This window comes from Monopterus albus, unplaced genomic scaffold (genome assembly GCF_001952655.1).
Source record: "Monopterus albus unplaced genomic scaffold, M_albus_1.0 scaffold208.1, whole genome shotgun sequence".
Lineage (NCBI taxonomy): Eukaryota > Metazoa > Chordata > Actinopteri > Synbranchiformes > Synbranchidae > Monopterus > Monopterus albus.
In genome coordinates, this window is record NW_018128088.1 from 12,958 (window position 1) to 36,171 (window position 23,214).

Here is a 23,214-nt window from a genome sequence, read left to right on the forward strand (position 1 = left end):
GGAATTCCTGATGGAAGCACCAACTTTCTTATATCATCTTCTTCGATGATGACTCGTAACTGGATTGCCATTATTGTTTGGGTTATGCTGTCATCACCTGTAAGGAAAGAAGAGAACAGAAAAAGTTAAAAGTTGATACATTATCTTTCCATTAACAAGTTGTGTGTATTAAAGAAAAAAAAATGTACATAAAGAACAAGCTTTTGTCCTTGACAATATTAATTAGGGAGAGGGAAGATGAAATGAGGAGTGAAGCACAGAGCAGGGCAAGAGTTTACAAGGTTCCAATATATTGTCCCTGATAACTTCAGATCATTAATAGAATGACAAAAAAAAAATTGAAATAAAGAGTACCTAATCGGATGTCCAAATGAAGTGCTTAAGGGACACCACTTGGCCATCTGCTGTATTGTATGCAGCCAGGGGGTATGCATCTTTCATTTCTGAATGCTGTATGATTTCAATCTCTCCTGTTGGCTCAACTTTGAAGCTCCTTAGATGGTCATGGTACCACCCACTTAGCAACTTCATAACAAAGATGGGGCTTTCATGGACAATGATTATTTGTATTATTTTTCCAAAGTCAGGCAATCCTCCTGTTGATCCAAAGGGCAACAACATTCCCACATTATAGTCTCTGCCTAAAATGGTGACTTTGCTTGTCAAACTCACAGATACTACCCCAGGAAACTTTTTTGCAAATGACTCCTTAATGCTGTCTTTTAGCATTTCAACCGGCACTTGAGTCATTCTGGACACTAGAAATGCTGGCCTTTGACTGTTGTCATCATGGATGTGATAAGCAATCATTGATTGGTGTTTTCTTGCCATTGTCATGAGAATGTTTCTGAAAGAGCCAGTCTGTCTAACTATCCTTTTAAAGAATCTGTGTTTGGCTTCAAAACGCATTGTCCAAAGAGCCACAAGTGGTCCAAACATGGTTGTAAGCTGTGGGTAATGTTCAAGGAAGTGGTGTTTTGGTGTCAACTTACTACTTGGAAACACATCTAAATACCTGTGACGGTGTTCACTGATCTTGCTTTCCATGTAACCTAGTGTCTCATCTGTGTGGACAGGGGCCATTACAAGCTCGACAACATCTTTCAGGGTCATGAGAACCTCCCATGCTTTGTCATCTTCGGGCACTCTGTCACCAATCATAAAAGGTAACATTCTCAACAGGCACCAATTTTCGTGTGCATTGCCTCCTACACTCTTGCGTGATGCAAAATTTGGGGGAATAGGTTGTGGGCTGTTTGTTTTGTCACTCCACTGGTAAGGAAACTGATGTATGGAATGGTTTAGCTCCTGAAGAGAGAAGTATTTTTTCTTTACAAACACATCAAGACAGAGTGCTATTTCTAGAGGCACGATCCCTTCAAGCAAATCATGCAAAGCATCAGGGGGATAACCAGATGTAGCATGAAAGTAACTCAAGCTGTCAGAGATGGGGCACTGTCTTTTTACTCCAAAAACATGGGCATCTTCAGGGTTAGCTAATGCAGCTGTAACATGCATGGTATAGTCTATCTTCGTCCGCAGAGCAAATAATCCTTCTCCTACTTCGTGCTCCTGGATCTGTGCACGTTCTCCAACACAAAAACGGCAGAAGTGTGAGGCAGAAAAGCTTTCAACAAACCCACCTATTGAGTGAGCTCCAAGATTGTCAGCAACTACAGCAAATACAGTTCCCTTGACCACTTTGCCCAGGCTTGGCACGAAAATGCCATTGTCTTCAAAGGATTTCAAATCTCTAAGGAGGGGTTCCAACACCTTTGTGTATCCATATTGTTTCACGTCATCTGCCTTACAAAGAAGGGCTAGGTAAATGGAAGTTAGAGTAGATCGTAAGGTAGCAGGGATGTCTGCAAACACCCAGTAGATGGCTGTGACTTTATGTTTCTTCCGGGACGTTCCCAGAGGGTTGCATATTTCAAAGTCATCTATATAAAGAATAAGTGGTAGTTTAACTTCATCTCCACAAAAAAAGCTGTTATCTCTTAGGAAAGATCCATCATGCAGTGATCTGTATCCAGAGGAAACATCAGTTGACCTACTGTGTAATATTGTGTCTTGAATGTGTCTGTTGTTCACAAGTTGAGACAATAATGGAAGAATTGGTATGTATTGGAATGTTTTCTTTCCACTCTCAAGTATGTACTCAACTGGCTCAGTTAATGAAAGATGCTCTGAAAAATTGCTCTCTTCTATACTGAGTGCTTAAAGGTCCATCCACCCGTAATGCAGCACAGAAGGGGTTTAGCTGGCAAAGATCTTTTACCAGATCTGAAATCACAGCATCTTCAATAGAACAACCATGCTTCCTCAAAGTGGTCACTATAATTTCTTTAATAACTGGGCTAGAAACAGATCCAGTAAGGAAGTGAAGTTCATCGGCAAGTTCATTTATGCATGTATGAGACGCATTGAAAATGCATTCCAATTTAAGAAGGAGCAATCCCAGTCTCTTGATAATAGTTTTGTTCAAGTCCTGACCGTCACCAAGGACAGGCTCACAGTAGTCTTCACTTTCAACACTGTTTGTTTCATCATTAGTTTGGCTTTGGTATGCATGAAAAACAGCAGTCTTAAAATCTTCTACTGAATGTGGGTTATGTTTCCTGCTCTTGTGACTATGGAATGTTGTGTATACATTTGTTTTGTAATTACAGCCTTTAAAAACACAAGGCACGGTTTCAAATTTTTTAAGATGACCACCAAGGTGCTCAAAATATTGCTTTTCAGTGTCAAAACAGCATGAACTGCACACTAGGCATGTGAAGGAAAGGAGCTGGCCAGGTTTGGTTGTCTGTGGGTGATACCTGCACAAATGTGTCCGTAATGCACCCCATGTCCTAAAAGTGCAAGCGCAATCAGAATGGAGACAAAGTATGGATTGGTTTCGACCAAAATGCCCGTGTTGTAATCTATTATGTTTCAATAGGTCCAATCTTTTTGTTTAACTTAAGTTACATATTTTGCATAACCAGTTCATTTTGATGAAGGCAGCATTCCCATAACACTCAGTTTAGGCCACACAAGGTCTTGATATTTTTTTCTACACTATACCCAAAAGCTGCAGATGGATGCATCTGAATCACTGAACAGACTGACTGGTAGTCCAGGAGTTCACAACTGGCGATGGGTATTGGTGAATAGTGAATCTTCAGCTCAAAAAACACAGAAGATGTGACCTGTGAGGTGGGCAGAGGAGTGAAAGAGAGATTCACCAAATTTAGAATGAAACAGTAGCAAATAAAATATAATAAAAACATCAGATGTGAGACATATTGAGCACAAGGAAAAACGTAACAACACAGGCTTGTGGTCCTTGTTTGCATTGTAGAAGTTTTTTTTTAATTAATAAACCGATCTTGCATAACATATCTACACAACACTGGTTTAGATAAACAAGTTTTTCTCCCTTTGTCACCGGGAGTGACGTGAACGTGTTTGGGACAACGATTTTACGTCCCGTGATCGTTACACTGCACCGTGACTAGCTGAAACTCAAATAGAGGCGAAATGCTTTATATTATGCCGTGTGGACCGCGGGGAAAAGCCGCTAGCTAACCGGCTAACGGTTAGTGGGCAACACTTAGGGAGGACACAACAGTTTAGCTCAGCAAGCAGTGTAAACGACTAGTGAGAAGACCAGACTGTGATGTGACGACGATACTAGGTGCTTTGGCAATAAGTTTAATGTTTTAATACGATTGTTCGTTACGAATTAACGTTACTCAATGGGGAGCAACTCATACGTATTGCATCCTCCCCTAAGGTAACTCGAAACATTTTTTCGTCTTTTTACAGCAAAGTCATGCAAATAAATACTGAATTTGGCCTGATAAAACCGCGTGTTTTGTTATAAAAGAATGCGGTTCACTTGCTCGGAATCGGCGACATTACAAATTATCGGCGCCAACGAGTTAACTCTCATGCGGACTTAGGTGACTAGTGGTAACATTTGCGTTTTATTTTGCAAGCCATGTTGGCTTTGTTAAATGAATGCAGCTCAAATTTGGCACAGGACATTTATTTTATAAAAACTTAATTGTGGTGTAACTTCCTTAAATTTGCTTAAAATGGCTGAAAGAAAAAAATACTCACACATATGTATCTAGAGTACTGTTACGGACCATGGAAACCCATTAAAAATGCTTTTTTGATGCCAAATACATCCTATCATGTCATATTTCAATGCCCTGAAGCCATACACCATTTTAAACTAGAGGGTCTCAAAATGCAATTTTAGTAGTTGACCACCAGATGGTGACGTGAGCACATTTTGAAACCGTGCATGCAAATTCATCCAAATTTCACTCTTTTTCCACAGTTTTTGCAAGGATGACTTGCAGAAAGACTGAAAATGATAAAGTGTGCATCACTATTGTGTGTGTTATCAATATGATTTATGTGTGTGTGTGTGTGTGTGTGTGTGTGTGTTTGCATTCACGTAACGGTGTTCGCGCGTGCGCTCGTACGAACGTTGTTCTAGCTGCATAAAACCAACCGTGTGTGCTGTCCTCGATACACGCCTACTTTCGTGACACTAGACAGCCAGCGAACAAATAAAAGGTTGAAGCTCCACACAAGGCTTGCTTTTCTTGTTTTATGGAGTTTATCCTTATATTATACTTGTAACTGTAAACAGATAACATGGAAAAACAAATTAGCATACATGACGTTACTACGTCAAACATCAACCCAGCTGCATTAGCACCACAACACGTAAAATGACAGCAATCTACAACAGAAAGAGCTTACTTAACACAGCACCACTTACAAAGACATAGAATTCCACAAGGACAAGCACTAGGTGAAGAATGATGAGTCTAAGAAATGTTTGGAAATACTGAGAAACTGTTAACTTCTTCCTTCAACAAAGACGTCCAAGATATTCTAACTCTGGTGAGAGCTCTCACTCCTTATTCTTTCACAATCCCAGAGACACACAGCGTGAAGACCTCTCACTCTGATGAGTTTTTCCAAACCAAGATTCTAACTATTGTATTTGTGCTTTTAACTATGAACTGTTCTAACTTATTTAACTTATATCTTAACCAATATGGGTGTGTCTGTGTCCAACGTCATAGGTTTTTTTTTGTCTTAGAAAGTCATATTCTGTGTTTTATAATTCAAGATCTAAAGCGAAACTAAGCAAATCATGGCTGACTCCGTTCGGCTCTTGTCTCCTCTCGTCTTTCGCTCGGCTCTGCTCGGATTTGCTCATGCGCACTCCATGCGTTGTTTGAGGAGGATCTTCATCAGAGAGGTGGGAGAACAATTGGTGACGCCCCACATAAAGAGCGTCTTCCCCGGGCATCATCAGCTGCAGAGCTAGTTATGGAACTGCAGGATGATGGTGCTGCTGCAGGCCCCGCTCAGAGGAGCAAACTCCAGGGCAGACGGAAGTGTTACATGTGCACAAGAAAGAGGGTTGCAAGCACCTGCTGTAAGTGCCAAAAGTTTATCAGCAGGACCACTCACTTTCCATTTGCAGCCTCTGCTCTGCTTGACCTGGACTGTAATACAGTGTTGTTGTAAATAAATGTTCTGGTTCAAACTAATCTTGTATTTTTTAAATTTATTTTTAGAACACAGCAGGGTAATATGAGTTTTTGACATTTTTAGAGCTGTTTTTATAAGGGGTTACCAATTTGCATTTAGGTACATATGTGTGGTAATGTTTTTAAAATCTGCCACTGCCAAAAATAAATAAATAAATAAAATGCATCAAAATCAGTGTTGCTACCAATCATTGACCCATCCCAGGGCCTAATAATAAAAATAATCAAATCCTGGTTGAAATGTATTTTTTGGAACTTATTGTCATTTTTCATATTAAAAAATATGGGGTTATGAAAACAAACTGGCATATAAAGGGTTAAAAATTCCAAAAATATAATTCATATTTGATATGTATATTTCAGGAACAAGTAGTTTTAAAAGATTGGAAAAAATATGAATTTATGACATTTTTAGAGCTGTTTCTATAAGGGGTTACCAATTTGCACTTAGGTACATATGTGTCGTAGTTTTTAAAGGAACCCATGAGGGTTAATGCTTATCTCGTCTTGTCCACAACTCGAAACACCATGCATCTAATTATGTTTACTAAGTTTTATAGCCCCTTATGCATTTAATCTTACGGTAAAACTCTTTCAAAAAGTGGAGACGGCGGCAATTCAAACTTTCGATACACTTTCTACATGTATGACATACTCTATTACACAGAAATACACCGAGTACAATTCTTGTAAGCCATCTTAACATTAAATAAGCTAACATTTGCATTCCTGACAAGATACGCAGCAACATGTTAAACAGGAGTTGTTACTTACATTCAAAGCGGCATCTCATTAATGGCGGGTGACGGGCACAGCTCACAGCAGCAGGTTAATGTCCATTGGCAGGTCCTGACGCATGCGCACATTGTGTCTGATAATTACCAATAGAATTCAGACACTTTCATTAACTTCTGTTGTGATGGCGGCACTAGACCATGAGATGACAATAGTGGTGTCCTCAGCTTGTGACATTTCTTTGATATCTGTCTAAATTTGTTTAGGCTTTGCCGTTTCTCGCAGGAATCTCTAGGCAGTGTAACTCTTTAGCAATAAAATCAGATAGTGAGGCACTCCCTCTGCTGCTAAGGTCTGAATTCACTGCGCCTTTGGTCGTCGTGACGTCAGCACTGACGTCATGGATCGAGGCCTCAGTGGCGTGCATGGGTTGCCTGGCAGCAGTTGCCACTCGAATATATACAATTTTGAAGCTAAACTTCACACTGAACTGTAACTCAAACAGCCTGCAGCACACCTGTCTTCATGTGGGCACCAATCTGGGGACATAACTCCAAAACTCAGACAAGTATGAGATTATCGGTGATGTCCGTGGAAAAGGCCTGCATATCGGTGTGGAAATGGTCAAAGACAGGGTTTTGAGTTTGCAACGGACATGACGCTCCCATCTTTCCACGTTTTCACAACGTGTCTGTGCTGTGCCTTCTGGTGGGGGCATGGTCCAGCAGCGTTCCAGTTAACCATTAGCTGGAGCAGCAGTGACCATCTGTAATTGTGACCACAACAATCTCATCTGAACTTCATGTACTACTGATTGAAGTTCGGATTTATTTCTTGCAGTGTTTATACTAGCAGGGGCGGCTGTGGCTCAGGAAGTAGAGCGGGTTGTTTCCTAACCGGAGGATTACCGGTTTGATTCCTGTCTTATCCAGTCAATATGTCGAAGTGTCCAAGACACTGAACCCCCAGTTGCTCCCGGTGATAACACCGGTGTGTGAATGTGAGTGCGAATGGCCAAGTAGCGTGAAGCACTTTGAGTGTGCTGCAATGCATAGAAAAGCACTATACAACTATAAGACCATTTATTGTATTACAAATGAAGAGAATGTTGTTTAATATTATTTCTTTGGGTCTCAAGCAATTATTTATATGAAACAGTCTGGAAAGTTCAGAGGGGAAACCACTCACTAAGTGTTTACAGGTATAAGTAGCATGAAATGGAAAATCTCACAATATAAGTATGCCAAAACTCTACTTAAATACAATACGTTTTCATGGTCATTCTGGCCACATTCCACTGCCTCTCACCAATGTAATGCTATGGTGACACAGTTGTCTACATCAAATATGCTATATAACAAAACAAACAAAACAAAAAAATAATAAAAAGTATGCAAATTGAACATACATATTTCAGTTAGAGCTGATTATCTACAGCCACAATGGGGATATCTTCTAAGATTGAATATTTGTAGCTGGTCTGTAGCCCTTTGCAACCTGAAAATAAAAGTAGTAGAAAAGCAGGACACTGTGAGGACATGCTGAGGCTGCGGCATTATGGGACAGTCATAAATACAGTAGGAGTACAATATACAGTAGGTCCCTCATCCCTGCACCCTCTGGTCACATCAGCTGGTTCGTCATGCTCACACAGAACGACACAGAACCTCAACAGAGCTTTTCTCATTTGCACAAAGAACTTGGACATGGACTCAGAGGTAAGGTTTGATATCTGCATGCTTTAAACCTAAATGACAAAATATTGCAGTCTATTACAGTCCTATTTTGAAATGTGAACAACCTTTTCGGCAAACAGATATGAATCTCCTACTGGCATGTGAAAGCCATTGCTTGTAAAAATCACTAAAACAGCTGCTTTTGTGATGCTGTACTTAAATTGTGTGATTAGTGATATTTTCACTTCATGCTCCTCTACTGAAACTAATAGCCTCACAGGTCGTTCTGGCCTTTGGAGTCCTGCCCTTGCGACAACAATCTGTTTGCTCACATGAATAAAGGATTAGCTGAAAGTTTAGTTGTTTGGGACTCAATGAGCCTGTGAATATTTATTTGGACAAGTACTAGATCAAGGACACATTGTGATGCAACCTGTCCTTCACTCCTTAGAAACAAGATTACAATAGGTCATATTATTTACCTCATATCAGATGTTGAGCTCTTAAGTTTTTTGTGTGTGAGCTCTCACTGTAATATTGCTGATGTACTGTATTATTACTCATGTAAAGGTGTAAGGATGTACATTAAAGAAATGCAAAAGTGAAGGAGATGCTATAGGAACCATTTTTATGTTAATATTATGGCAGGATATCTAACCTCAGTAGTTTTCTGGGAATTGATAAAATTGTGTTTATACTGTAAAATACAGAGTAAACTGCAAGCAGTGCTCAGGTTTGTAGTTTTCTTAAGTCTTTTTTTTTATGAAGAAAATTATATAAATGATCCTAAACTGTATTTTACCATATTATACTGCATTTTATTTAGGCACAGATATTCTATGGAGAGCTGTGTTAGTAACCAAAGTTGCTTTGTGTGACAGTTGTAGAAAAAACCTTCCATATCTAACACTTTACATACAGAGGATTGATTTGGAGGAGTCAAGATTTTGCTGATATGTGGAAATATCATCAGGAATCAAGTGCTAATACTCAGCATGATCCTAAATGAACTGGTCTTTGAGCAGTTGCACTGTAACTCAGTAAGACATAATGACAACCGCTTAGCTTTTTGTGAACATGGTATGTGTGTGAATATGGGTGATTATTCAGAGTTTATTCTGGTCTTCTTTAAAGAATGGATTGCATTATGTTAATGATGATTTTTTCCATGATGTTCTCATATGTTACTGCGTGTTTTGGCTGATCTTCAGGCAGTAATATAAGATGCCTTTGCTGATGCTTACAGGAAGCCCAGCGTTAAATTTTAAACAGGCCAAACAAGAGGGGAACATTTTGCTGCCAACAGGCTGGTCGCAACTGAACCATGAGAAAAAGATGAGGAAAAAAGCGCCAGGATGCTATATTAGACTTTGATATCAATTTTAAAATAGCATAATGTATAAAAAAAATTGAGCTCTATCTTCATTGTTTCTGTCACCCCTCATTTTCTGTCATTTCCTATGTCACACCTTTACAATTAAAATGCTTAAAATGCACAAAAAAGAGAGATTTTTTTGGAAATTGCTCTGTTTTCTTAAAGTAGTTGGTATAAAATCAGATTATACTCACCTGTCATGTCGCAGCATAATCACCTGAATTTTAATGTAAAAGGTTTCATTTGAAAGCTTCACTGAACTAAAGATGGCATCAAAGTCTAAAATGAATTTGTGATTTTGATAGAGGGCATCACACAGTTTGCAATAGTTTCACCACAAATTAACAGCAGGTCTGTTTGTTGTGGCTCTAATGAGCAGTTAGTAATTAGTTTGAAATGCACTTGCCTAATCAAAGATCAGTAATCCAATACCTTTGCTGTAATTTTGTGGGGAGGAGGGTGAGAGGATAGAGTTACTACATCCTTGTATTACAGACGCGCGCACACACATATACACACAAGCTTCCTTAAACACATAGTGTAGCTGATCAACACTCAGCGCAGGATGGATGTTTGCTGCCTGGGCTGCATGAATGTTTAACCAGTACAGTGTTTCCAGAGCCAGGTAGCTCATTACTGCTTCACTGCCTACAATGCAGAGAAGCCAGGCACACAGGAAGCAGCAGTGCCACCCTTCTCCTCCTCCTCCCCCTCCTCTTCTTCTTCAGCATTTCTTTCTCAGGCCAAGCTGGGGCTGCACCTAGCAAAGCTGAGCAGCAGATGAGAGAGTGGTGACAGTAGATTATTGGTTAAATATTTGTGCTGACTAAAGAGGCTCCACAATGGCATTGGCCCTCCTCAAGTAAACCTGTGTCTGAGTTGTATACCTGAGGACTGAAGTTCAAACTAATATGGATATATCTGGTTCATCTCTCCAGAGTGATTCAACCATGATGCACATGGCTTTGGAAGTTCAGGAGGTAATTATATTGACATGGCTTGTGTATCTTGGCTGTGTAATTGTGATTATAGCCAATATTTGTAAGTTCATTTATGTGATTGTGGCATCTTTCAAATTCATTCATTCATTTTTTTAGTTGTAGAAAAATTGACTATACAGGTGAAAATTCCTGTTTGTTTCTCATCCCATTCATATTAAGTACTGGCTTTGAAGCTGCACTCATCAGTATTTTTATATTAGCAATGAATCAAATTACTATGTGTAATGGTTAAAGGTGCCACTTGTATTCATTATCATTTGTACTCATTAATCACAGATAATAATCACCTGACCCTGCAGTAACCATGAGCTCCACAGTACATTTTTGCTTCTTTCTTCTCACTGTTTTGATTTTATGACCTACTACTCTCACCCCTTTGATGTTTTAAGTGAAATACCTCTGGTCAACCCATTGCACACTACTGCTCAGCACCAAAATCAGAAAAAGTTACTGATCTAGCTGGTGAACTACAGTAGCTAAGTGTTAAGCCATTAAAGTGCCCTCATAACAGAGCTAATAGGAGACTGGAATAGCGAGGTGTTCCAAATGAATGATAATGTTGCTTGGTGTATGGTGGATGTGGAACTGGTTTACAACAAGTTTCTATTGTGATAATGTGACTGTTGTGTTTTCAGTGTGTTTCACTGCCCCCAAGTGGCCGATAAAGAAATAATGCTGCTCTAAATAAAAACTTGACTTTACTGTGCAGAATAAAAATATTATTTATGCTTTACCATTCAGAAATTCAACATTTTTGGCAAACAGATTAGTCAGTTCACAGTATATTTGCTAGTATGAAACAGAGGAGGTAATCTACTTGACTAGTGTGATGGAGACCTGTTGACAGTCAGGTTTCTCCAGACACCTGGAGCCCCCTAAATGTGTGTTGTCCTGGGTGGTGTTGGTCAGTGGCCCTGGAGGAGTGCTATCTCTTTCAGCAGCCTAAATGCCACTTTGTGGCTGGGTAACGGGATCCTGCTCCATACTGGTCAGACAGAGACAACCGAGCACCCTCTTGGGTGATGGTCTAGGGGTCAGATAGACTTTCCTGTTTTGCTATAACCTGACAACAACATTTTTTTTTTTTTACTGTAGTTGCTCATTTCAGATTTTTGTGTGCTAACAGCATTTTGTTCATGTATGTTCATATCTTTGTTTCTCCACTGTCCAATTTGCATCAAATGAAAGTGTTGTCAATAAAAGCCACCTCTTGTTTTGCAGCTCTTTGCTTTGGCAAAATTGTCCACCCTCTTACAGCACAGTGTGTGTTCACCAGATGTCACATGTTCCTTGAATGGCAAAAACTCTCTGCCTTTCAACCAGTGCCCAACCAATAAGCTGCTCACACACAGAGTGCCAACAACAGGGCAGAGTGTCTGAGAGAGCCCTGGCAACTTTACATTTCATTGTAGACTCTTATCAACCAAACTCAGTTACTAAAAGAACAGTTGGCAAGTCATGCAGCTGTTTTACACATAGTCAGTGTTGATGAAATTCCCACGCCATCAACAAATCAACATTTTAAGTTTGGCTGAGAAATTAGATACAGTATCAACATGGGGGTTCATATCATCTTAAGCCAGTAAATAATGCACGTCAGTTCTTAAGAAGCACGTTTTAATTTGATTTCTAAAGTTAAAGAATGGCTACCATTTGTTGGTGTTTTCTCACCTGTGGACAAACAAGCAGTTCTCTTTTATTTTGTTCTTTTTTGGCCCACTGTACATACTATATAGAGAGTCTTATTTAATTATGAGTTTTCTAAAATGAATGTCTCTTATGTTATAAAATGCAATGAGTGTCAAATCTACACTCATGGGCCATGTTATTAGGAACACCTGTACAATTGCATGTACTTTAATGCAACACTTCTACCTCAACATCTGTGTTTATGAAGCTCAAAGTTTCAGTTTTTAGTGAAGTTGTCATAAATGTATAAATTCTATTATATCTTTATTATTGAGACTGTAGTTAAAGGTGGCATTGTATTGGACTACATTATATTTAGAAGTGTTCCTAATATTCTGACCCTTTCATGTATGTAGCTTGTGAGGACAAAACTATAAAAACACCTCTGAATTATAAAATAATAATTTAATAATAATACAAATAATTTGATGAGGAAGACAAAAAGGTGAAAGTCAAAACATTATTTGATATACAAATAAAGAGTTTGAAAAAAGAAATCTTATTCAGTAAATTATGAAAGTAATTAAAGACCTTTACACAAACTTATTGTGTTCAGGGAATATCTAATTTATCTGTACAAAAACAAACAGACATTTGACATTTGCATCCTTTGTTGTGGAATCATTACATTATTAATGGTTTCCTATTGAAGGAAGCTGAGACTGCAATCTATCAGTTTTCTGTTTCCTGTCATACTACTGCCTTTTCCCTTAAATAAAACCAGATGCTCAGGTATTGAGACACATATCAGGGTCCTTCAGGGTAGGTAACACTTTGCATCTTTTTACCTGTGGAACATTTAAATGATCCCATGTGAGTTTCAGGACATACGTTATTGGGACATTTTGCTGTGTCAGTAGAGCAGCGCTTGTTTTGCTGGAGTACAATCTGTGAGTGTCAGTTACTCCAAACTGGTGACAGGTCAACTTGGCAGCAATGAGAACCAAACTAATGATGCTTATTACTGTACTGAATTTCATAGCACCACAATTAAAGTGCATTGTTGTAACTGCTTATTTTACCTGATACTTATTCAGTTACATTTTAAGGAGCAGAACTTATCCTGTGTTTTTGCATATTATAATGGATGCACTTACTCTGTATTTTACTTGGTTAAGGTCATATTTGTGTAAGTTATTGCTGAATCATGTTACACTTGGACTTTATGAACATGACTGATGGCTCTTTTAAAAACACTGAAGCTGATTAGATAGTGGTGGCTGAATTTAGAGTTGTCATGAGAATATAGGATGTAGCCATGGCCATTAACAGCTCTGACTGGAAGGCATAAATATAAGGACAAACAGGCAGGAAATGAATTTTATATCCTAGGTTCTCCATAACTGAGAGATCATGTCTGTATAGATTCTTGAATGACAACCACAGTAACGACAGATAGCATTTGAAGAAAACAAATACATCAGAAAAGGATGGGATATTTAGGTCTGGCCAGATCTAAGCCAAAAGTACCACCTTTGTAGATTTTGTTGGAGAAATTAATAGATTTTAAAACTTGCATAAAGTGCACAAGCAGCTTTGTCAGCGAATTACTTTGCACTAATGTGTTCCTGCTTGGGCACAGAGCCTGGAGGAGCGGTGCAACCGGATCCTGAGGAACATGGAGGCCTCTCTGACAACCCGAGATCGTGTGGGGATCCAAGATTTTGTTCTCCTGGACGCCTACACAAGTGAGAGTGCCTTCCTGGACAACCTGAGGAAACGGTTTTATGAGAATCTCATTTATGTGAGTGTTTCCTTGTGATATCATTTAGGATAACCTTGCACTCATTCTCTCTTGTTGTAATTAAACTTCACGCCCTCCACCTTCAACCCAACAAGGCCCTAATGCTGTGTTGCTTTTTGCTGAATCTGGTGCTTTGTCTTGCTGAAACAGCAGCTCCTGTTATTTCATTTGCAGAGTGAGCAATCTAAAGGTCACCACTGTCTGAGAGGTCATGACAAGTGATTAACCAAACTTATTGCTTTCGATAAGAGGAAGAAAATTACTTATCAGTGGAATGATGCTTACACACCACACTGCTGGATGCCTTTTTAAATGTCATGTAGCTTTTGCGAAAAGGCAATGTTATTTATTATCAAATGTGCAAGAGCATCAGACTTTAACTTCCTTTCTCTGTCCTTCTCTGCAGACCTATATTGGAACCCTCGTGGTGTCAGTCAACCCGTATAAAGACCTAAACATCTACAGCCAGGAGCAAATGGATACGTACATGGGAGTTAACTTTTTTGAGCTGCCTCCTCATATGTGGGTTAAAGTGGGTTCTATGAGTGGGGCTTTTTTATGTGATTAGTTCTCAAATAAGATTAATATTTATTATTATTGTTTTGCCACAGTACAGAATAACTCTATGAATGGCTATGTTAGCTGGCCAGTCTACCACTTAGGTTCATGTTGGAATATCTCAATAACAATTGGATGGATAGCCTCCAAAATTTGTCTTGATGTATTAATGGTCCCCAGACCATGGCCTTTATTCTAGTGCCCCCAGTTGGTTACTATTTTTAGTTTTAAGTGAAATGTCTTGACAAGTATTGAGTGGGTTGCCATTTAATTTAGTTCAGACATGCGTATCCCCCTAAGGATGAACTGTAATAACTTTGGTGAGCCACTAATTCCAAGTCAAACCATTACTGGTTTATGACGATATACCTGTAATAACTCTGTGCTGTGTTAGGGATAAGGATAAAGCTATTGGATAAAACATCATCTTAAAATTAAGAGTATTGAAAGCTACAATGTATTCAGGACAAAGTTGTGGACACAAGTTGTCTGATATCTAAAAACTCTATGCAAAATCAGCCTGAATGTTAAATTGTTGCTCAGTTTAACCTACCACTGCTTTTTCAGCTATGCACTGGCAGACAATGTCTTCCGCACCATGCTGTCTGAGTTCAACAACCACTTCATCCTGATCTCAGGGGAGAGTGGATCCGGCAAGACAGAGGCCTCCAAAAAAATCCTGCAATTCTATGCTGTCAGCTGTCGAAGTACCAGACTTCTGAACAATGTTCGAGACAGGCTGCTTCTCTCCAATCCTGTGCTTGAGGTCAGTGACATGGCCATGTGCCAAAGCTTCTGCTGTGTCATTCTTAGAGAAAAACATGGTTTCATTGTCTTTTTTGTTTAAAATCTGCCAGGCTTTCGGAAATGCCAAAACTTTGAAGAATGACAACTCAAGCCGCTTTGGGAAATATATGGACATCCAATTCGACCACCAGGTGGACTGAAATATGTTCATCATGTTATATTACCGTACAAATGACAGTGTCAAGATACTATAACACAGCAGTACAATGGCCCCAAGGTTTATACTAAGCACTGACTAGGGTTTAAGAATGACCTTTCTCCATCAGGGTGGTGCAGTTGGTGGTCACATCCTCAGTTACCTGCTGGAGAAGTCCCGTGTGGTCCACCAGAACCGTGGAGAAAGAAACTTCCATATTTTCTACCAGCTGGTGGAGGGAGGAGAGGAAGAGCTTCTCCGTTGGCTTGGCCTAGAGAGGAACTGCCAGCACTACAGTTACCTGGTGCAGGTCAGTGGGGAAAAAACATTGAAATTATCTGGTTCAATAACTATCACTTGACTTAAACCTTTTTATTCCCTGTCCCCTCTAGGGGTGTTGTGCCAAAGTTAGTTCTATTAATGATAAAAGTGATTGGAAGACGGTGCAGAAAGCCCTCTCTGTCATAGAGTTCAGTCAGTGTGACACTGAGGTGAGGTTGGACAGCAAACCTTGCAATCCACTGAAGCAGAACAAAACTTTATTTAAAACTAAAGCATGATACTTTTTTCCGGAGATTAATAAGCAATTTTTCTCTCTTGGTGTGACGCAGCACCTGTTTGGAATTATTGCTAGTGTGCTCCACATGGGAAATATCAAGTTTGAAGCAGATGTTCAAGGATATGCCACTCTCAGCAACAACCAGGAGATGCAGTGGGTGTCAACGGTAAGACTAAAACAAACTGCAGACAGTTTAAACCGTCTGTCTCTTTCTGTGCAACTTTCTGATAAAGGCCAGGAGGAGATTTGTTGTTACATGTCTGGTTTTGCTGCGCAGTTGCTGGGGATTCCTGCACAGGTGCTACAACATGGCTTAACCCACAGGAAGATTGAAGCCAAAACAGAGGAGGTGACTTTATATTGAATGTAAAGTCTAAAATATATTTAACTTGTTTGTAGTGTCCATTTTAATTATCCACCTTATTCTGGTGCTATAGTTGTTCAGTCCGTTCTCTGTGGACCATGCAATGTATGCCAGGGATGCCCTTGCCAAAGCCATCTATGGTCGCACATTCAACTGGCTGGTCAACAAAATCAATGAATCTTTAGCTAACAAGGTGAGTAAATTAAACAATCTAGTCTCCTTCTGATCTTACCTGGCTGGAAACATTTCATTAATCTCAGGGAAATGGAGAGAAGATTGGTATAATGAAATTTTACCAAGCCTGAGGCAGCCATTCGATTAGCTGTGAGTCTGAAACAGCACATACAGCATTTTTTCCCTCCTTTAGACTAATGGTCTTTGGTTAAAAGCAGTAACAGGATATGAGCTTTAATTTTTCCAGGTAGATCTGGCTATATAAGACTATTCCCTATCTAATCTATAGCAGATTTTCCATGTGCAATTAAAAACCAGAAAATATGATTTGTGTAAATTATCTGCAGGATCCTTCCAGAAAGACAGTGATTGGTCTGCTTGACATCTATGGGTTTGAGGTTTTCAGTGTGAACAGGTGAGAGGTTATGCATTGATTTGCCAGCCTCAATAGCACTAAACATAAAATTCGATACTGACATTGCATGTGATTTATTTTAGTTTTGAGCAATTCTGCATCAACTACTGCAACGAGAAGCTGCAGCAGCTTTTCATCGAGCTGACCCTCAAATCAGAGCAGGAGGAGTACAAAATGGAAGGGATTGAAGTAAAACCATTATTATTCCTCCTATCTGCTTGACATTTGTGGCCCATAGCACTACTAATGTGTAACCACCAACATAATCCACTACTGTCTTTCTTGATCTTTTGTGCACAGTGGGAACCAGTGCCATATTTTAACAACAAGATCATCTGTAACCTTGTGGAGGAGAAATACAGAGGAATCATCTCACTACTGGTGAAGATGACTGAACGATAGTCCTACAGAAAGACAAGCAATACTCTGTAACAAAACTAATACGTAAGTAAATCCTTCATGTTTATCCTCTCACACAGGATGAGGAATGTTTACGGCCCGGAGAGGCCACAGATCTAACCTTCCTGGAAAAGATGGAGGAAAAGATTGGTCGCCATCCTCATTTTGTCACGTGAGTTCAAATCATATGATTTACATAAAGTGTCCGCTGTGTCACAAACACAGCAGTCAGACCTGTGAGTCACTTCAGCACACACTTCATTAACGTTTCCCTTCCCACAGACATAAACTTACTGACCAAAAGACAAGAAAAACACTGGAAAGAGGAGATTTCCGCCTGCTGCACTATGCTGGAGAGGTTACATACTGTGTAGTTGGTGAGAAATAATTTGAAGACTTTGTTTGCTCTATGTCCAATAAAAATTTGTGAGGATGTTTTTGTTTTAAATATGGTTTGTATGTCAAATAATGATGGATTTATTTATGTAAATTACGCTAAAGTTATTCTTTGGTTTGCAAACTCACAGGATTCTTGGACAAAAACAATGATCTCTTGTATCGGAATGGGAAAGAGGTAATTTAAATTAGGCTGAACACTAAAATTACAAAATCACTGCAAATAATGTAATTAATTATTTTATACAGTGCCCGTCACATACAGAAATCATGGATCTATATATATAGACTTGATATACACATGAAGGTAAACAAATTCAGTGACTACTGTGATGGGTGCTAATACATTTGACCTGTTTTTCCAAAGGTTATGCGACAGTCCAAAAATCCCATTATCCAGCTCTGTTTTCCTGCTACTGAACCAGACAGCAAGAAGAGACCTGAAACTGTAAGAAATGACTCAGATGATGATGTAGAGTGATTTCATATGGTAGAAAATGTACATAAAGCATTGTATCAACACTCATTTCCCATTTTCCCGTGACTCCTCAGGTGGTGACTCAGTTTAAGAGCAGTCTTGCAGGCTTGACTGAGATGTTGATGTCCAAAGAGCCCTGGTATGTCCGCTGCATTAAACCCAATGAAGCCAAGCAGCCAGGTGAGGCCTTGTTTTCTAACTGCCCCAAACCTACACTTCTACAGAAACATTAGTGCCTCCATCATAACTGCCCTCATCAAACTGATACTTACACTGTATGTTCAGCCTACGCTCATCTAGCACATGAAGTTAGACCAGGTGCTTTTGGCCCATGAGCTCTTAGCACTGTGGTGTCTCCTGCAGGACACTTTGATGATGTGTTGGTGAGACATCAGGTGAAGTACCTTGGGCTGATGGAGCACCTGAGGGTCAGGCGTGCTGGGTTTGCTTACCGCCGCAAATATGAAATATTCCTCCAGAGGTATCCAAACACAGAGACAATTTCATTGTTGTTGTTTTCAACCAAAAAAAAAAACAAATTACATTAGTTGATTTTTTTTTCAGAAGATATTTGGATTGGTCTAATTTTTGTCAAGGTGTCCTACACTGCTGCTGCTGTTGTTACCAACTATTATCACTGTATTTATCTGTGTATTGGTCTGTTGACAGGTATAAGCCTCTGTGTCCAGACACCTGGCCTAACTGGAAAGGCACGGCAGTAGAAGGTGTGCGGTGCCTGATCAAACACTTGGGCTATAAACCTGAAGAGTACAAGATGGGCAGGTAAGCAGATGTAACCAGATACATGTCAGAGAGTATAAGCTGGGTGCTGCTTCGCCTGGAAAGAAATACAAGATTGTTGTCTCACTATTCGTCTTTCTATCACAAGGACAAAAATTTTCATCCGCCACCCTAGAACTCTGTTTGCAACAGAAGATGCCTTTCAGGTCTGCAAACATAAATTAGGTGAGACAACACTCTATAAACTCAGTAAAGTGATACAGTAAATGTCACACACTTCCTAAAGAACAATTATTGGATGTTTTGGCTGCAGCAACAAGGATTCAATCCAAATACAAAGGCTATAGGGTGAAAGGAGACTTCCTGAAACAGAAACAGGCTGGTGAGTGATTAGTAGGCAACACATTGGTTTATAAGCACAAACTGAAATATGTTCCTTGAAAAAAATATTAAAATTCCCATATAACAAACATTTTAAGTTGATATTTTTGTTACATTGTTCTATTTAAACAGCCACTATGATTGAGAACTGCTGGAGGGGTCTGATGGCAAGGAAGGAGCGAGAAAAGAGGGAATGGGCTGTCAAGGCCATCAAGAAGTAAGTTAAAACAATGACATCTATTTTGAGGTTTAAAGAGATGAGAATGATGGCTGTAGGATAACAACCAAACAGTCTAATAGAGTCTGTGTTGTGTGGTTACCTGTTGATTTGTTCTAGGTTCATTAAAGGTTTCATGACCAGAAATCAGCCAACCTGTGTCGATAACAGCGAGTACCTGGCATATGTGAGGCAGAACTACCTCACACGCCTGAAGGAGAACCTTCCCAAAACGGTCCTGGAGAAAGACTTGTGGCCCACTGCTCCACCTGTACTGCAGGAGGTGGGAGACACATTTTATTCTTTTCACAAACTGCATGAGCAGACACAGTGGCAAGTTTAGTAATGGCTGCATTCTGTGAAGGAATCAAATCAAACACCTCACTTAGACTATATTTTCTGTAGACATCCCAACTCCTGAAGAAGCTCTACATTCGCCATATGGTACGGAAGTATGTTCGGGAAATCAGCCCACAGAGGAAAGCACAGGTGTTATCAGCTGATTTTTTTAGGCACACTAAAACCACGTTTTGTGCACTCACAACATTTTCAATCTACATTTAAGATCATACTGTTTTATTTTTGTCCCTGTTTTCAGCTTCAGTTAAAAGTACAAACAAGCTCCATGTTCAAGGGAAAAAAAGAAAACTACCCATCGAGTGTGTGCAGTCCGTTCCTGGACACCAGGATAGGTAAGACTGCAGACCTGTGTCCTTGTGGCTGAGTGTACTGACAGGAATATTGTGTTCAACCTTTTTTCTTTTGTGATACTGCATTCACAAGTACAGTACTGCATAATTACAAATGATAAAACAGAATAATTATGTATTACTGTATCCATTCTGTGTGAAATCTTTTCTCATTAATTGTCTGTGGTCTCTGTACTTTTATAAAGACGTAGAAGACATAAACATCAAAGTACTACAGCTAATTCAACATGAGCTCATCAAGGTAAATTAACATTGGAATTTACGCCTCCTGTACATTAATATCCCTTATATGCACTCTGACCTTGTGTATCTCCTGCCCACAGTACAGTGTGCCAGTGGTGAAGTATGACAGGAACGGGTTCAGGCCTCGTCTCCGGCAGCTTATCTTCACGCAGAAAACTGCCTACCTGGTTCAGGAGGCCAAGATCAAGCAGCAGATAAATTACAGCTCTCTGAAAGGTAATGAGTGAGACAATTATAACAAAATAAGAATCATTATTTCTAGGGAAAGCTTTACATACATTTAAAACTTGTTGAAACCCACACATTTCAAATTTTAAAGTGACTCTTCTTTCATAGGTGTGTCAGTCAGCAACCTGAGTGACAGCTTCCTGATCCTTCATGTTACATGTGATGACATCAAGCGAAAGGTGTAGTGGAGCTAGGAACAGACTGGTGTCCACAATAGAACAGCGCCAGTATTTTAAATGTTTTGTCTACCTTACTTTAAAAGCTGATGACATCATGATGACACACTCCATATGTCAGATACACTGGTTTGTTCTGATTTAGAAATTAGTCAGTGCATATGACTTCTGAATCGGACTAATGGCCTTTGTTCTCTCAGGGGGATCTGGTTCTACAGTGTGACTACCTGTTTGAGGCCTTGACCAAGCTCAGTGTTATTGCAAACAAGCAGAACTGCATCAAAGTGGTCCAGGGCAGGTAGATAATCTGGATTGTATGTAACAATAATTGAATTTAAAACTAGAATCTAAATGGCAAAAATCACAAGTGTTACTAATTCAATATAAAACTCTTGTTATGTGCAGTGTGCGATTTGACATCCAGCCCGGTCGAGAGGGGTTCGTGGACTTCAAGAGCGGTCAAGAGTCTATGGTCTACAGGGCCAAGAATGGTCATTTGATGGTGCTCAGTGTGAGTTCATGGATCGTGTTAAAACCATGTAAAGTTATTATTCAGGGTATATACAGTTCACCAAGCTCTTATATTTTGTTTTAGGAGTCGACAAGAACTAAGTCGAGATGATGATGCAGAGGATGTCGGTGGGGAGATGTTGCTCTTCTCAGCCTCAGACTCGACTCAACAGCCATGCTCTCTTATCCTACTCCATGGCTGTTGCCAATAACTTGTTTCATGTCAGCTGGTTTTTACTTTTAGCATCTCTATGACAGTGTTTTCCAGTGAAGTATATGCTATTATTACACAAGTACAGTACTGCCAATACCTTTAGTTGTGAGCAGAAAACATGCTCAAAGCAAAACCTAGCCAGAATATTAGTGGCGCTGTTCGTTCCTAATATTTGGAGTTTCAGTCAAATGTGAACAAAATAATTCCAGCTCAGATTGATGGACATAAAACATCCTTTATATACTGTATGTATTTACATTAAACATATCTGAAATGGTATCTAGAAATAGAAATAGAAAAATATGAGGTGTGTTGTAATGAATGTAATGGTGTTTATAATAGCTCACCCTTGCTGTACCTTTATATTAAAACAACGATGGACAACAACTTCATGTGCAAAGCATCTGTGTGTTTGAAATCAGTTCATGCAAACTCTACATAGAGAGGCCCTGATCGAGTGTGAGGTATGAACCCAGACCTTCTTGTTGTGAGGTGGCAGTGCTAACTACTACGTCGCCATTCGCCCCTTATTGAGTCTTTTCTCTGCACAACAGAATCCCTCTCAGTGCTGCCTCAATGACGGCATCACTGAAGGGAGCATTTTGCAGCATTACATTGTGAAGGAGCTTAATCCATAGCACACTCTGCTGGACGACACAAATATCTACACCAAAAGAAAACTGTATGGGCCTGTTGCTCTGTCACTTAGCTTAGCTGCAGGTCAGAGCAGGTCCGGCAATAGCGGGGGTATAAAAAGCATTGTAGCCATGTGCACAGGCTCCGCCAAACTGCAGCTAAACCGGCTATCTGAGCCACACAGTGCACATGTGTCAAAGAACCTCATCATCATGAAGCACTGGCAGCAGTTGTGTCAGGCCTACCAGCATGTAGTGGGGCAGAGGACTTATCATTGATATCTTTGTATCTGTGGTGCTTCACTGTTGCTGGTGTTATTGTGAACTGTATTATGTTGTGCAATATTTTGACTATTGTCATCAGTTCCACATTATTGTACCGTTAATACAAGTGACCGGTTACACCATGAGTAATGTTGTGTACATCATTACTGTATGCTCTACTACTGTATACTCTAATAAATCACCCTGTTTTTTCTGTCTAAAAACCTTGTTTTAACAGATGATAGCATGTTCATCATTTTCGTTCCTTTCTGGAGTATCAAAAATTTGTCAGATATACAGTATTAGCTGACACCATAGTAGGAATGGCTTTACTAATACCTTTATGATTATTTGTTTCTGTGACTTCTTCAAAAACCTATTTCTTTGAAGCGTGACACACATGTAAATGTGTACGTTTCAGTATGCTAACAGGCTGACCATCTCAGTGTAAAGACAGTGTTGTGATAGAATATCTTAATGTTAAATTAAATGCATATTATATATATCTCAATATTGTAAATAAATCTTATTTGTCAAGACAAATATTCTCTGCACATGAAGCTTGTTTGATTTAGCTAGCATCTCCATAATTGCATCTTGGTAAGTTGTATTTTTGTTAAGAAATAATATCTAAATATAATATAAGTTTCTTAAGCTCTAATATACAATCTAAAATGATAATAAATCTTGTAATTTAATTGGTTTTTCAATGGGAGATGGACAAAGGTGACAGTTGACCTGTGGTTGATTATTAAAGAGATGTTTGGCAACCCCCTCGATCAAAGGTCCTGGGTTTATCAAGCTAGTGAGTACCTGGAA

The 23,214-nt window shown here is 39.4% G+C and overlaps 3 protein-coding genes across 7 annotated transcripts in view; 1 reads left to right on the plus strand and 2 right to left on the minus strand.

The window, feature by feature from the left end:
- The window catches only part of LOC109970794 (RING finger protein 225-like), a 16,090-nt gene extending 12,933 nt beyond the window's left edge, over positions 1-3,157 (minus strand). The window contains 1 exon segment of the mRNA XM_020618603.1: positions 3,070-3,157. The gene's annotated coding sequence lies outside the window, so the exon portion shown is untranslated.
- On the minus strand, positions 15-1,536 carry LOC109970793 (uncharacterized). Its single transcript, XM_020618602.1, has 2 exons — positions 355-1,536; positions 15-97 (listed from the first exon to the last, which is right to left on the minus strand). The coding sequence occupies exon 1, from the start codon at positions 1,516-1,518 to the stop codon at positions 355-357; it is 1,164 nt and encodes a 387-aa protein (XP_020474258.1). The 5' UTR covers positions 1,519-1,536; the 3' UTR covers positions 15-97.
- On the plus strand, positions 1,099-22,848 carry myo1hb (myosin IHb). 5 transcript variants are annotated; one of them, XM_020618601.1, is made up of 32 exons: positions 1,099-1,166; positions 13,629-13,790; positions 14,197-14,312; positions 14,916-15,114; positions 15,206-15,286; positions 15,422-15,601; positions 15,684-15,782; positions 15,903-16,016; positions 16,128-16,199; positions 16,288-16,407; positions 16,736-16,803; positions 16,887-16,992; positions 17,104-17,184; positions 17,283-17,374; positions 17,485-17,579; positions 17,730-17,776; positions 17,966-18,046; positions 18,151-18,256; positions 18,440-18,557; positions 18,746-18,859; positions 18,966-19,042; positions 19,131-19,199; positions 19,331-19,415; positions 19,536-19,698; positions 19,821-19,904; positions 20,014-20,107; positions 20,311-20,366; positions 20,449-20,584; positions 20,705-20,775; positions 20,973-21,070; positions 21,178-21,283; positions 21,368-22,848. In XM_020618601.1, the coding sequence occupies exons 2-32, from the start codon at positions 13,665-13,667 to the stop codon at positions 21,392-21,394; spliced, it is 3,081 nt and encodes a 1,026-aa protein (XP_020474257.1). In that variant the 5' UTR covers positions 1,099-1,166; positions 13,629-13,664; the 3' UTR covers positions 21,395-22,848. The 5 variants fall into 5 exon arrangements, with proteins under 5 accessions (XP_020474257.1, XP_020474255.1, XP_020474254.1 ...); XM_020618599.1 differs by lacking the exon at positions 1,099-1,166 and adding an exon at positions 3,654-3,682; XM_020618598.1 differs by lacking the exon at positions 1,099-1,166 and adding an exon at positions 3,709-3,781.
- The last annotated feature ends 366 nt before the right edge of the window (positions 22,849-23,214 follow it).